Source organism: Mesoplodon densirostris, chromosome 13 (genome assembly GCF_025265405.1).
Source record: "Mesoplodon densirostris isolate mMesDen1 chromosome 13, mMesDen1 primary haplotype, whole genome shotgun sequence".
NCBI lineage: Eukaryota > Metazoa > Chordata > Mammalia > Artiodactyla > Ziphiidae > Mesoplodon > Mesoplodon densirostris.
This window is the reverse complement of record NC_082673.1, coordinates 20,580,449-20,595,587: the sequence shown is the minus strand read 5'-3', so window position 1 is coordinate 20,595,587 and position 15,139 is coordinate 20,580,449. Positions and strand designations below refer to the sequence as shown.

Genomic DNA, 15,139 nt, shown 5'->3' with positions numbered 1-15,139 from the left:
GAAGATCAAAATTACCCAGCACCTAATCCCTTCTCAATGATATTTCCTCTTCTTAGGCTGAATCATCTGTAAACTTTTTCACTGGATTTTGTTTGAAATGCCTCAAATAGATGCCCTTAAAAAGGGCAAATTCCTGAGTGTAAGTTGTAAAAAAGCAAGGGAAAATAACATTTATTTTTAAGGTTATGTGGTTTGGGGAGGGGGGGAGCACATGTGATTGAATGAAAAAGTTCAAGTGATATCTAATCCTGTGCTTATGAAAAATTAATATGCCATCAGAGGAATCACAAGTATAGCTAAGATTAATGAAAGGCGCTTAAAAAATTACAAGCACACAAACTGATTTGATTAAAAAATAATCTCGCTGGTCGTCCTGCAATATTCTTCAACTTATCCACATCTATTCTGTCAGATGGTTATGATTAAAAATAGGTCAATGGGAGGCTACTGATAGAAATCACATGCAAAATGCACATGCAATGAATAGTAGTGGGAATGTTCAGACAGTTTAAAATGAATAAAAGCTTTTAATAAGCTTTGGGGGGGGCAGTGAAGGAAGAGCAGATTGCAGGGAATGGAGGTGGGGGAAGGAAAGGTGAAAGATTCTAGTGTCTTACCAGAGTCTTTATTAGAGTTTTTGCCTTCATTATTGTCTCTTTCACTTGTGTCTTTCTCATCATCGTCAGCCCCGGCTGTAGGTTTAATAGCTATTTCTGTCTCCTCACTTTGTTCTTCTGTTAAGAAAGACAGACCAGTCAGTTGTATGGAAAGCCCTAGAAAAACACACATGAAAATAAACTATGTGACCATTTAAGAACTTTGTTATTTATGAATCATTTGCAGACATTCATTCTCAAAAAAGAGCATGAATTTATTAAAAGTCACTATTAGAACCTGCTGGCTATACCAATGCAGGTTTTGTTTTGTTATTTTTTAATCTCAAGCAACTTCTTTTATATCCACTGAGAAAATGTGCCTGTACTAAATTAATGGAAATCTTTTCAAAGCAATACAGTTTAAGACAGAAAAGATTGAAAAATGGATGTAAGGCAATTTTGTAATTTCAATAGTAGAACCTTCTAAGCTACATGAACCCACTGCTGCATGGACTTGGATAAATGGCAGAATGAACCAAATTCTCAGAAAAATTTCTTAGTTCAATAATGTGATAATGATGGGTTAAATGTAAGACAGGTGTTACTCCTGCCTTTCAGCCCTTAGACCCCAGAGGAATTCCTTGGAACGTGTCAGAGTAAGATCTCAAAACTTCAGTTACACTGGGATTTTATTTTATTTTTTCTATAGGGGGAGCTATACGGGGCGTAGGACAGAAGGTATACTTCTATGACAACCACATCACCCCACACCTCATTCACGGGTTTCACACCAGCTAGATTACATGGAAATCCTCATAGTAACTCAACCCTATTTAATTATTCTGTAAATCTTAGCTATGCCGCTGCTGGTGGATTAATCTGTTTATGCAGTTAGCCTCTATGCTGGGTCTGTGTAGCACTAATCCGTGAAAGGCCCACTGTTCTCTTTCATCCTGCGATCATTTGTCTCTCACTGTGCTGATGTCACATTTTAATGAATTTTTAGCAATCTGAGTAATGCCAGATAACCAGACTCACAACTCCCCACAGCATGGCATGCTGTTTTCATTGCAGCACAAAAAATAAAAATCATATTTCCCTGTTCAGGTAGGAATTACATACATTAGGAGAAGAAGGTAAAATGGGATTAGAAGCACCAGGCTACTCAATTTCATAAAATCTTTAATGACCATATAAATTAACCCTGGAAAGGCAAAAGGTCATCGACACCCATTTGCATACACTCTTCTATTTGCTTTTGATAAGCAGAGCTTTTATGCAGAGAACATGATACAATTAACCCTTCAAGAACCGTACAAAATGCAGCTCCGGACATTTTAAGTGTCAGGCATTAACTGAAAATTACACACTGCATAAAATTTTCATTGCAAATGCTATAGTGATTGAAAGGGGAAATCATGGCCCTCTCCACACCCCATGTTTTTTTAATAACGTTCTGACAGCAGAATGAAATATCCACTGTCATATGTAGCAGCTGAGCACCAAAAAAAAAAAAAAAAAGAAAAGAAAAAATTGCTATTTAGTGCCTCACTTGCCAGCCATGCTCTACAACTATGAAAGCAGAAAACAACAGAGGGGGCCCAGTTCTGGGCTCAATGGGAGAAACTCCAAAAAAAACTAAGGGGAAAAACAAGGACGCTTAATACATTTGAAACCGGAGTTTGTTTCGACTGTTAAGTCCTCAAAGGCACCATACAAATCTCTTGATTCCATATTTGCACTTTGCCACTGCACAAAAGCAGAGGGGAGATCCTTGGGGAGGGGTGGGTCATCGGAGGGTTTGGGGGCAGCTTCCCTTTCAATACATGTGGAAATTGTACTTGAAGAAGAAAGAATCAACCCTCCTCCTGGCTGTAGCCTGCTTTCACCTGTCGGTGATAATCACTGATCAAACCCAGGCTCCCTCCTCCCAGCAGGGGGCCAGGCTGGGTGGGGACAGCAGCCTGGTTCAGTTTGGGAGGCTGGGAGGCTGAGAGCATGACTAGATTAGGCTGTGTCCCCGCCAAGTCCACGCACGTGATGGGATATCCAGAGTCAGGCCCGCGACCTACGGACGGCCCGAGGCAGAAGGGATGCGAGAGTTCTTGGAGGAGATTTACTGGACCTCTCCCCCAGGGCTAGGAAAATGAGGCATCAGAGTGCTACTGCATGTCCTTATCTGGAGGGGACAGAAAATTGTAAGGGCTATCACAACTCATGTTCATAAAATATTGTGAGTCACGAGAAGAAAACGAAGATTGTGAAGGTACGAAAAGAAAAACTACAGAATCATCTGCGTCTCATCAGACAGTTTTTGCAGGATCCTCTTCTTCATTTTTCTGGTATGTGTCTTAAGTGTGAGAGAAATTCCCAGACAAGTTCTTCTATACATCACTGTGGTGTCTGACCTCAGCCTGACCCTGGCAACAGTTTGAGAAATCTGAATGTGAACAAAGACTCTGTGTCAGCAGCAGGGAGAGATTGTGGGATAGACTCTCCCCATCAACTTAATCGCAAACAGCAGTTCTGAGGCCATAACTTTGCACAGCTCCTCCAAGCCACAGCTCGTAACCTCCAGAGGTGGATTTGCTGGCACTCCCTCAGCTTCTGTGACTCCCCACACTTTTCTTGTTCTTCCTTTGAAGTAGGCAGTCAATTAGCTCTAATGCTCCAGCAATTCAGACCTGTTTTGTGGTTTTGAAGGCGAAAGCTGTTTATTACAGGTAGGCTCTTTGGAGCCATAGAACTTGGCGAATTTTTAATCACATAAAAAAGAATCAAAGGGTAACTTATGTACACCATAAAGTTTCCTACAAGTCAGAAATAAAAAGTCACTTTCATTCTTAAAGAGAGTTTTTGAAATAAATTTGACATTCATATTGTAAATAGGCTTTAGAGTCAAGAGTATTCACATGGAGAAACCACTTTTTCTAGAAAGCCTTATAGGTTGGATTTGGGGTTAAGGGCAAGAGTTGGCTACATTCTATTGAATAATTTTCAAGTACCACATTTCATCAACTGTAAAATGCCATAAAATGTAAGATGCTTGTGAAAAAAGGAAGAAAATTTTATGAAAGAAGGAAAACAGGGTATGACATTAAATGTATTAAAGGGATGTCTTATAACTGAGGGAAATTATGTAAAATTCCAAAATAAGGATACTATATAACATAAAATTCCCAAATAAAGATGCTAAAGCAGTTTCACTTTCATCAATAAATTTCTTCAACATGTTACATGTTAATAATAATAATTATTAACATGTTAATAATGAAAGTATTATAGCATTTCATAATGTTGTATTCACATTGTATATATTTCAATTATTCTTTTGCTTCATGGAAAATAAAAAGTATAGTATTCATATGTTAAACTTTATGATATGAATGTAGTTATGTTTAAATGCACATTAGGGTACAGTAGAACTTCCCAATTTTCAGATAAATGATAAAACGTTTTTATTTTAAAACGCTTCAAAATAATAGGAAGAAGACAAAATAATACTATAATCATATATACTATAAAAGTACAGTACAGTTAACTTCCCCTAGCATTTTTATCATACTAAAATTATGATCTTATAAGTTACACATAGACTATATTTAAAAGAAAAGTTTTTGAATGAGAAGCTTATTTTCCTTTGAATAATAAAAAATGATTGGAAAATCACTCTCAATTTATTCTACAAAATTATATAATTTCGAAGCAAATCGGCTTCAGTGACATTCCTCTGATCTGAACACCAGTTTTGCTTGGTTCCCATTGCTTTATTATACTTGGGTTTGGAAACCCTCTGAGTCTTCTAAGGAAAACACCACATGCTTTTTAAGCCCGTGTAAAGAGGAAGCAGAGGTTAGTGACTCAAACATCTGTAGCTTTTTTTTATGGAGCATCTATTCTAGATACTTGGCTGACAAGAATGCCTTCCTGGGCCCCTTCATTGTCTCCCTGTCCAGTCCCCACTCCCTCCAAATTTATCCTTTATATGATCTACTAAATTAAATTTGACTTCTCTATTTAAAATCTTTCAGTGACTGCCATCACATAAAGAAAAAGCTCAATCTTCTGTACAGGGCAAGAATAGCCGGTCCTTGTCTACCAGTCCGGTCTCATCTTTCTTCACTTCCTACCTAGCACTTAACTCTCAAGTACAGTGTTCTCAAATTTTATGGCACCAGAATCACCTGGAAGAGTTGTTAAACCACTTGCTGGGTCCCATCCTCAGTGTTTCTAATTCAGTAAGTCTGGGATGGGGCCTAAGAATCTGCATTCTTCCAAGTTCCCAGATTGGGCTGATGCTGATTTTAAGGGGCCCACACTTTGGGAACCTCTGCTCTACACATTACCTCTTTTAATTCCTTTTTCACATTTGTTGCAATCTGAAAATAACATTTATTTGTATAGTAATATTGTCTAAAAATGAGAGAACTCATTTGCCTTACTCATAACCTATGCCCAACAGTTCCTGGCAATTTTGAGTTAAACTGGTGATTCCTAGTTTTCCTGCTTGGGGTAACTAGGTCTGTGGTATGATGTCATCAATTAAAAGAGGAGAAGAAATGGTTTTTGCAGAAAAGAGAAGTTCAATTTGGAATTTGTTATATTTGACTTCCCTGTAGAACACCCCTATGAAAATATCCAGAAGGCATGGGAATATCTAAATATAAAGCTTCTCAGAGAGCTTGAAGTGAAGATGTAAATTTTCGTGTCTTTTATTTTTACAAAACAATAAAGAAATGTATTGCGAGGGAGCGATCTCCTTTTAGTCTAGTATTTTTGTCATGGTATTGATTTTTGCCCTATTACTTTCAATCTAGTCATTAATGCAATTTTTTGATTGGCTTGAAGTGAGGAAGAACTGAGTTTATGCTACTTTAGCTTAAATATGTTCTTCAGTTTTCTAGGGAAAAATAATATATAAAATAAAAAATAATTACTTATACATAAAAAAGTATTCATGAGACACACATAGGTGAAGGTAAACTTAACTTTGAAGATTTTTTTAAGAGGGAAGTCCTGAGTTTATGTTGGAGGAATGGTTTCATTTGCAATTTTTTAAAAGTATTTCAATACCCCATTATGAATGTGAAGAACTTTTTATAATCATTTTTTTTGTTCTGTATAGCACATTATTATTCCAACTGTATAAATCTGGAAACCGGAATCATGTTTATACAGCAGAAATAAATGAGGTGTGTTGTAGCAACATGGGTGAAATTCCCCTTAAATTATCTGAATATAATGCTGCTAAGAAGGCATAGCCTCCATCTTTTACCACACACATAAGCATGCAAAGCACAGGAACTAGTGATTGTATTGACAGGGCGGTAAAAATCCAATCAACTCATTAATTACCAAAACTAACTCCACCATCCAGGTTGTCTGACTTGGGGAAAAATAATACCCAGCTTATTGACTTATACATTGTGTAAAACTGACCATTTAGGTAAAACTTCATTGTGTGTAAATGTAGATGTGAGAAATTATCCAGCAGAAGTTACCTGTTCTTGAAGAAATTGCTTTACATATGCATCCAAATATTGGCTACATTTGATTTAATTTATTTGTTATATAGTGGGTTGGCCAAAACGTTCGTTCGGGTTTTCGTCTGCTCTTACAGAAAACCCGAACGAACTTTTTGGCCAAGCCAATATTTGATTTAATATATATAATATTGATATATTCTATATAGAATTTCAAGTATTTGTATAAGGGATCTGATCAGTTCTAATTAGAACAGTTCCAGAGATAGTTCATTACATAAATTATGAGAGTAACAAATGTAGCTCATTCAAGACAGACAAGAATAAGACCAATTACCTGAGGTTGCTCTCAATGGCTGCTCTGTAAGATCATCCTCACAGGTCCTGGCTCCCAAAGAGGCAGTTTCTGCAGAGGACATCAGAGTGAAAGGTAATCAGCATGCCATGTTCAGCTCTGCAGTGTCAGTCAGTATCACAAGAACCCAAAATTTGGCTTTCAAAGAGATAAGCATCCGGCAGAACTCAGGTGAATCTCTGGCACACCTTACATCTTAGTGGCTGGAAAAATGAGCCCAGGGAGTGGCAAGATTAGATCTAATTCTCAACAATCAGCAGCACACAGCGAATATAATAACACAGATAAAATATGGAAACAAGAAAGGCTCATTCTGATTTTTCCCACTTGGTTATTTGGCCAAGCCTACACTTTATAATGACAATGGCACATTACATAAACTATGAGCATACTTTTACTTCTCTGTCAAGGTACCAAAAAAAAAGAAGAAGAAAAAAAAAAAACTCAATATGGTAGCTGATGTGAGAGACCAAAGCAAAAAACAAGCACTTGAAGAAACCTGAAGAATATGTCCAAGTTATCAATAAATCAACATCTTTATTCTGATCTTTTAGGTGAGCTCCAGAGCAGAAGTGCCGGCAATGTCCTGGATTGCTAAACTTATCCCCAGACAGAAATCATAGGTTTCACCTAGCTCCATTCTTCTTTTGTGTTCCCTGTTGTAGGGAAATCTATAAAAAACAACTAGACTTCAGAAATCACTTTCCACACCGTATTCTTTACTGACTCAACACATGACGTTGATTCCATTTTACAAAGTCTTTTGTCATATCTGCTTCTCTATTCTTCTGTCATCATCTCTTTCCTGACAATTTCAATAGCCTCCACAACAATCTCTGGAATTCCATGTCTTTCCAATCTAATGTCTCATAATATCTCAAGAGCTATCATTCTAGAAAGTAAAATTGCTTGAGTAAACATCATGGCCCTAGCACTGGATTTTCGGTATATTACTTGACCTCTTTAAGCCCTGATTCCCTCATTTGTAATATACAGATATAACTACATAAATAATCAACAACCATAAGAGAAAATAATCCAAACAAAGGGAAAATGTGATATGGTCTTTAAAGTGAGAAAAGACCATGTCTCGTTGAGAGAATAAAAAAGCTGTCACACAATCCTTACACTGTTAACTAGACTCAAGTTTATCTAATATTTCTAGGCAATAGCATCTGTGGTTGATTCTGAGGGCTTTAATTAAACACATAATTAACCTTTAAAATAGAAGTGCACACCAAAGCACTATCATTGCCTTCACTAATTGTTTTTTCTGCTACATACAAAACCTTTGGCCTTTGATGGTAAACTATTTAAAAACAATACAATCATAATAAATACCCAGTGCCCTTTCCCAAACAACAACAGCAACAAAAAACAATTATCTTGTAACTATATCTTAAATTAGTTTTGAAAAAAAGAATTTGTCATCAGTCTTTGCTTATAAATTCAGGAATAACTTCCAAATAGATCACAACATTCGTGTTCAATCAACATGTCTCTCAAGAAGGCCACTTCTTCCTCCTGGCAGTCTCTCATATCTTTATGCCTTGATCAATGTTGTTCCTTTTATTTTTTGAATGTCTTTTTTTCTTCTCCTGTTAAACTCTCATTCTTCCCTCAATACCTAAAGCAAGTGTCACCTCCTCTGTGCTTTCATGAACAATTAGCTTATACATATGTCTCAGTACTTTTGATGCATTGTGATAACTTTTATATAATTCATGTCTATTTCCCCAAGAAACTGTGAGTTCCTTGAGAGCTTTCATTTTAAGAGATGCTCAACTTAGGACAAAGTGAGGCATATCAAAGTCACCTAGGATACCTTTATTCAAAATACTAAACCACACCCTATATCCTGAAACAGATGAATCTCAAGATGAGAATTTTATAAAAACTTCCCAGAGCCTCAGAACTCTAAATTCAAAGCTTCCTCAATTATACCAAAAACAGAGAAGTCCTCTTACATATATATATATATATATAAATGTGTGCGTGTAAAACCATTTCTTCCCCTCTTTTCTAACAAAAAACAATTCCATTTTATCAAATAATTCTTACCATTCCCCCCCCACACACACTTCAATGTATTAAATAGTCTTGTTCAAATAGATATCAGTAGTAGCTAAGTGAATTTGACCAAATGACTGCTACTCCTTAAAGATTCATGAAAAAAAAAAGAACAGAATGACAACTTATTAAGTTTGTATCTCTGCCAGATACTGTGGTAAACTATTTGTGTAAAAACAGTCATGTAACCCTCACAATAAAATCATGAGGTAATGCTTAATCTTTATTTTACAAATCAGGAGCCTGGGGGCTCAAAGATGTTAAGGTCACTTGCCTGAGGTCCCCAAGTTTGAAACTGACAGAGCCTGAAATGAAACCCAAGTCAGTATGGTAAAAAAGTCTGTGAAATTTTGGATGTGTCCAGTTTTAATACCACAGTATTTAGAAGCTTATAAAGGTCTTCCTACCTTTGTGAAGGCCAGAAAACTAAGTGTGTGTGTGTGTGGAGAGGGGCGGGAAGGAAGAGGGTAGAAAGCAACTTTTCACTAGTCCTGTGAAATTTCTGATATTTCATAAAAGATTTACATTCTTTGAATATAAAATGTAACCAAATAATAGTTTGGTGCCACATTGAAATTCTTACATTTAATAGTGATTTAAGGAAATGTGCAAAATGTCAAAACCAAAACTGTTATTTAATCACACAAATTAGATCATGTGGCACTTGGAGACTACTCCGAAGACAGTGACTTGTGCAAATAATTTTGTAAAGGAATGTAGTGCAGGATGCCACAGATTCTTTCTAGATCGTCAACAATAGTGCCTCCTTTATACAAGTGATATAAATATTTTTAATAAAGGAGATTTTAAGTTATCAGATGAACTGATTATAGTTTTCTGCCTGTGTAAAATGACGTTAAAAGCTTACTAACGATACATAGCATCTTTCAATATTTCACTTTTTTTTTTTTTTTTTTTTGAGGTACGCTGGTCTCTCACTGCCGTGGCCTCTCCCATTGCGGAGCACAGGCTCCGGACGCACAGGCTCAGTGGCCATGGCTCACGGGCCCAGCCGCTCCGTGGCATGTGGGATCTTCCTGGACCGGGGTATGAACTCGTGTCCCCTGCATCGGCAGGCAGACTCGCAACCACTGCGCCACCAGGGAAGCCCCCATATTTCATTTTAATAACTTCTCTGTAATAACAAATCTGACTGTTGTTAACACCCTCTGTCTCTTTTGCTGGTGATTTAATTAGATTACTAACTTGTGTTCTCTAGCACCTGACCTTTCTTATGTAATACTATTTAAAAATAAGACCACTGACAATTCATTGAGTATTCTACTCTATTCTGTCAATTTTGTGATGATCACACATTTGAAAATGATACCAAATTACTTTATTTTTATTAACACGAGGTAGGAGTAATTGCTGCATTTTCTGAGGAATAGTATATTGATTACCACAGTCACCATCACTACCACCAACATTTTACAGCATTTGCTTCGTGCCAGGTACTGACTGATGCCCTTTGTATGTGTTAGGACACCTCAAGCAAGTGGTGGAGCTATGATTCGAACCCATATAGCTTTATTCAGGAATAGCTCTCTTAACTGCAATGATATACTGAACCATATTTTTTAAATCCTAGAAGTGGCTTTCTTTTTGATTCTGTAATTATTTCTCATTTCCCTTTTTTCTCATTTGACCTGAGTTCTGCTAACCACCTTTTCCCTTACCCCAAACCAAATGGTTACATCTCCAAAGACAATGCTTAAAACCTAAATTTTGGGCTTCCCTGGTGGCGCAGTGGTTGAGAGTCCGCCTGCCAATGCAGGGGACACGGGTTCGTGCCCCGGTCCAGGAAGATCCAACATGCTGCGGAGCAGCTGGGCCCGTAAGCCACGGCCGCTGAGCCTGTGCGTCTGGAGCCTGTGCTCCGCAGCGGGAGAGGCCACAGCGATGAGAGGCCCGCGTACCACGAAAAAAAACAAACAAAAAAACTAGTTTTTTAGGGTTCTTACTCCTTTTAATTATGAGAATGAAAGCCCTCACCACTCTCTTTTCTTGTCCTGCCACACCTACTCATAAGCTTGTTCACCTCACTACTCCTTTTTTCCTTCCCTTGTTTGAATAATATTTATTCTGTAAGTTAACTGATAACTTTCAGGCATTCAATCTTAGTTCAAAAGTCATCAAGTTCTTATCTGGCAAATCTTGATTTTTTTTTCCTGCAAATTGGAATAATACTTTAAAAAAACTATATAATCCATACAAATCTAATGATCAGGGAAAGATCTGGAATTTTTAATTTTTTAAAGCAGTCTAGATACACAAACAGAGAATTCTAAGTTTGAGATTGCTGTGATTTGGGAATAAATCTAATTTAATCTGCACTTGATTATTGCAGCAGCCACGTGCTTTTTATATCCTTATCAGCAAATCTGGGAAGCATTTGGCACATGTTCAGTGGAAGTTTTAAAATAATGGTTGAATATTTAAGTTGCTAAGTATAGTACTAAGATAGTATTTGCTTACAAAACTTGCATGTCTCAACCCCTCCCATTGATTTGTTAATGCATTAAATAATCAAGTGCATCACTATTTTTAGTAAAATGTTTAGCACATAAAATAAAAAATATACCACCAGAGTAAATATTAAGCTAACTGGTCTAAAATAATAAAGAGAAAGAAAAGCATTTTCTGTAGTCCCAGGTCCTAGATAACATTTTGAGTTCCACTTTACTTTCATCCATTAAAAAAAAAAAATAATATATATATATATATATATATATATATATATATATATATATATATATATATATGGCCATTCTTATTTTATAATTGGAGAATAAGACTAAATTCTGAAAGAGAATCCACAAATTTCAACAGCCCTTCTAGCTCCTCCCCCCATTTTTTGAAGTCCCTCCCCTCTCTACGTCAGCTCTATGACTCATTGTAAAAGGTACCTTACAGACTGGGAATACAGAGACTCTACTTGCAGATCTCTAGTTCCAAAATAATAAGTGAATATTTGTTGGAAACCTGTTAGGTGCTAAGCATGTAACATGCATTTCCTTACTCAATCCTCACAGTAAATCTGTCACAGAAAAGCCATTGCTTTTACGGAAGAGAGGAGATATCAAAGCTCAGACATTTGTCCAAAGGCACAGAGTGGCAGAAGGTAGGATTTCAACTGAGTGAGTCTGATTCTAAAGCTCTGTACTCCCCCCTGGACAGGGGTGACTCCAGGCAACCCCCAGGACTCCTGGGCCAGGAAGCCTAAAAACTTTGAGTTTCCTACCTCCTAAAAAAACAGCTCAAACCCCTTCAAAGCAGATTCACCATGACAAGAACAATATTTAGAAGAACACATCAAATTCAACATTTATTACTACCGTGGTAGTTCACATTTTAATAAAAACCTCTGGACTTGCTTGTGTGTTGCAAAAGAGAAGCCTGTTTCCAGTTGAAGCAAGTTTGCAATTAAAAATGGTTTCAAGTGGTCTTCTCCATCCTTTTCCTATGTGGATACAAAGAGTGTGCTTCTAAAAAGCTAAGCAACTCAGCATGTTACCAAATGATTTTGAGTAACCAAGCAACATCATCATTGTTGATCTGCAGTGCTTTCTCTTAAATTATTTCTTCTAGGCAGTGATAGACTGAAGTACATTGGATGCTCCAGTGTCAATTACCTGAATGGGGCTGGATTTGTAATTTTTTTACTTTCTGAAAAAGTAAATTTACCTCCTTTGCCCTGCCCTGTCTGGTTTTACCCAGAAGTTATTTTTGTATAGTAAGGCAGTAGTATGTCCTGGGGCCTCCAGGCCAGGAATGTGTGATCACTTCTTTCTGCTTCTTGAATCATCTAAGACCTCAGTGTAATGGGGCCTCAAAAAATTTAATAAGTTCCTGATATCAATTAGTTTCAATAAATTACTCATACATCCTCTTAAGGTCTCATATTTTAAAGTGCTGTTACTGAAATATTTTTTCTTAAATTTACTAATGCCTAATACATCTCTCCATATAAGATTCTATTTTATTTGATTGTTTTGAAAGTAAAAGATTGGACTTCTCTTATAATTTAGGGATAATAGCACATTCCCATCTATCAACCAGTTGCCCAGTTATCTAGACTCGAGTCCTTATAGGATTTGTGAAAATCTCTCTTTATATTGTCTAAAACGATTTTCATTCCTTAGCATACTATGCTGGCTTGACTAGGTTTCTCATTAACACAGGAACACGTCTTGTCCATACACTGATCCCTAGCCTACCCAGTAGGAACACTGGCTACTTATTTCAACACTTTGTTTTCTATCTCATAGCTAGTTTTTAATCCTTTACTTTCTACTCCACAGTTGCCAAGTTTTCTGAATAGCCTCATATTAGGTTAAAAGCCTTGCAAAGTTATTTTTTAAAATAGAAAAGAAAATAAATGTTTAGCCAGCCGTGCATCTTTATCACGATTTCCTTTAACTCTATCAAAGACCCCTTACAAGGATATCATTTACTCTAAGGGAAGTTGCATTCCTTTGTCTCAGTCATTATTTGGTTCTTAGAAATTTCTACAACTTCTTTCACACTTTCACCTCAAAGACTTCTGTAATGATAGGTGCTTCCCTCAAACACTGCATTGTTTTAAAATTACTGCAACAATTCTAGAGTTGAATCAGTTTCATAACTTAAAAAATGTTTTCTGGAATCTGCAATGATAATCTGCAATGATCTCATCATTCCCAAGATTTTACTTCAATCATATTCAATGAGTTACTTGGACATGCTTCTTTGGAACCATTATCCATGAAACCATCATTCACTCTGGCTGTGGAGAACCAGAGAACGTAAACCTGTGTTGAAATAATAGTCATTTTTTAAAAAAACTAGTTGAGAGTCATTCTCTTCGTTTGAAATTTTGAGCAAAGATAAAAGATAAGACATCAATAACATAAAAATAGTCCACTTCTGCTATAGCTAAGTGGCCCTTAGAAGCCTATGCTCTTCAAAAACAATTTCATTAGAAGAATATTGACTACTCCTATGTATATGTTTGTGCTAGGGAGAAACAAAAAATGAAAAACGAAAAAACAACCATGCACTTAAGAAACACTCAGGCTTGAATCCCAGTTCCACCACTTTCTAGCTACTTGAAGGAGCAAGTTACTTAGCTTCTCTGAAATTCAGGATCCTATATGTGAAAATGGAAACAAAAATACCCAGATTTCAGGGGATAATAAGAATTAATGTTAATAAATATATAAAGCTTCTAGTACTGAGTAATTAGTAGATGTGTTCACAGATGATTCTTCTCTGGCTTGGTCCACACTGTTGAACAGAAGTTATTCAAAGAAAAGACTATATCAATTTGGTATATTGACATTTTAGATTATAGTTATATGTAATGGACTCTCTGTCCATCAGTTAAGTGTTTTAAGCCTTTAAAAGATCACTATTTTTTGTGTAGATATTTTAGAAGTAGCAAATGTTAACAAGACTAAACATTGGTTTCCTAAGCAACAGTTTGCAAGTTCTTTTTTTTTTTAATCCCTAAGCAAATTTTACATATGCTGCAATAAGAGTGGTATGTGAACCACATTGTAAAGACTGTTCAGTTCACAGTAGTTTGGCCATTTACAAAAGGTATAATGAGGAAGATGAACTCGAAGGAGTCGTGGTGATGGACAAGTCAGCCCTAGGTTTTCCCTAGCAAGAGAGGGATCCTCCCCTCCCCAATTCCAAACTCCCACCATCAGTATAATATTAAGAGAAAAACTCAATGATAAGTCAAATCTCAGAATACAGGTCTGCAAATGTGGCATTCTCCAAAAATCGAGAAATCTCCATTTATACACAAACATTGGGTCAATTAATTTTCTAGACTATTCCTTACACTGCAGTTACCTAAATCATATGACCTACTGAGAACATCATCAAAGCACAAAACATTTATTTATTTTTTTCTCCGAAGCAATCCCTAATGAACTGAAGACAGTACGTTAGAGCTTTCACAAAGCCAAGTTAAGTGGGAAAGGTAAAAAATAGGAATTAAAACTCTGCTTCAATCCATGTAGATTTAAACAGATCTGTTAGCATTTTGGAGCCAGTCTTCCTATTATAAAGTGAGGATAAAGTGGTCTGTTCTGCTTGCCTCATAAAGTCACCATAAGGATGAAGTGGAACTTGTTGTTATCATCACCTCCAGGTGATCATGCAAGACAGGGAAATACAATCTTTGTACTACACTTTCTAAATATTTAATGTCTTAAATACGCTGACATGGAAGGCACCACTACTACTTATAATAAACTATCCTATACAGTTATATATATGGGGGAAATGATTGCTTCCCATGTGCAGGCTTATTTATTTTGTGAATTATATATGGCCATAAAAGAAAATACTCAGATGACTAAATCAATTCTTTTTATCAACACTGTAATTATTGAAATAAATTTACCAATAACCTAAGATGGAGAAGTTTCCTAAATTATATGTAAATAATCCTCGGGTTATTACTGTTCAGAGTTTTCTACATTTCACCACATTAGGAAAGGTCAAATTTATATAATCATATAGCTCAAATTATACTTACAAGAATTGACCTAGGCAATGATGGATACAAACATAAGTAAAATAAATCTGGAGAGAGAAAGTTAGTGAAAGTATGCATAGTCCCAGAAAAGGAAGATTAG

At 36.3% G+C, this 15,139-nt stretch overlaps 1 protein-coding gene across 6 annotated transcripts in view; it reads right to left on the bottom strand.

Moving 5' to 3' along the window:
- ZFHX4 (zinc finger homeobox 4) overlaps window positions 1-15,139 on the bottom strand; it is a 179,686-nt gene that overhangs the window by 25,821 nt on the left and 138,726 nt on the right. For all 6 annotated transcript variants that reach the window (XM_060116566.1, XM_060116571.1, XM_060116565.1 and 3 more), the window contains exons 5-6: window positions 6,417-6,485; window positions 618-734 (exon numbers count right to left, since the gene is read on the bottom strand). In XM_060116566.1, the coding sequence (XP_059972549.1) occupies window positions 618-734; window positions 6,417-6,485 (186 nt within the window). The remainder of the gene's footprint in view (window positions 1-617; window positions 735-6,416; window positions 6,486-15,139) is intronic.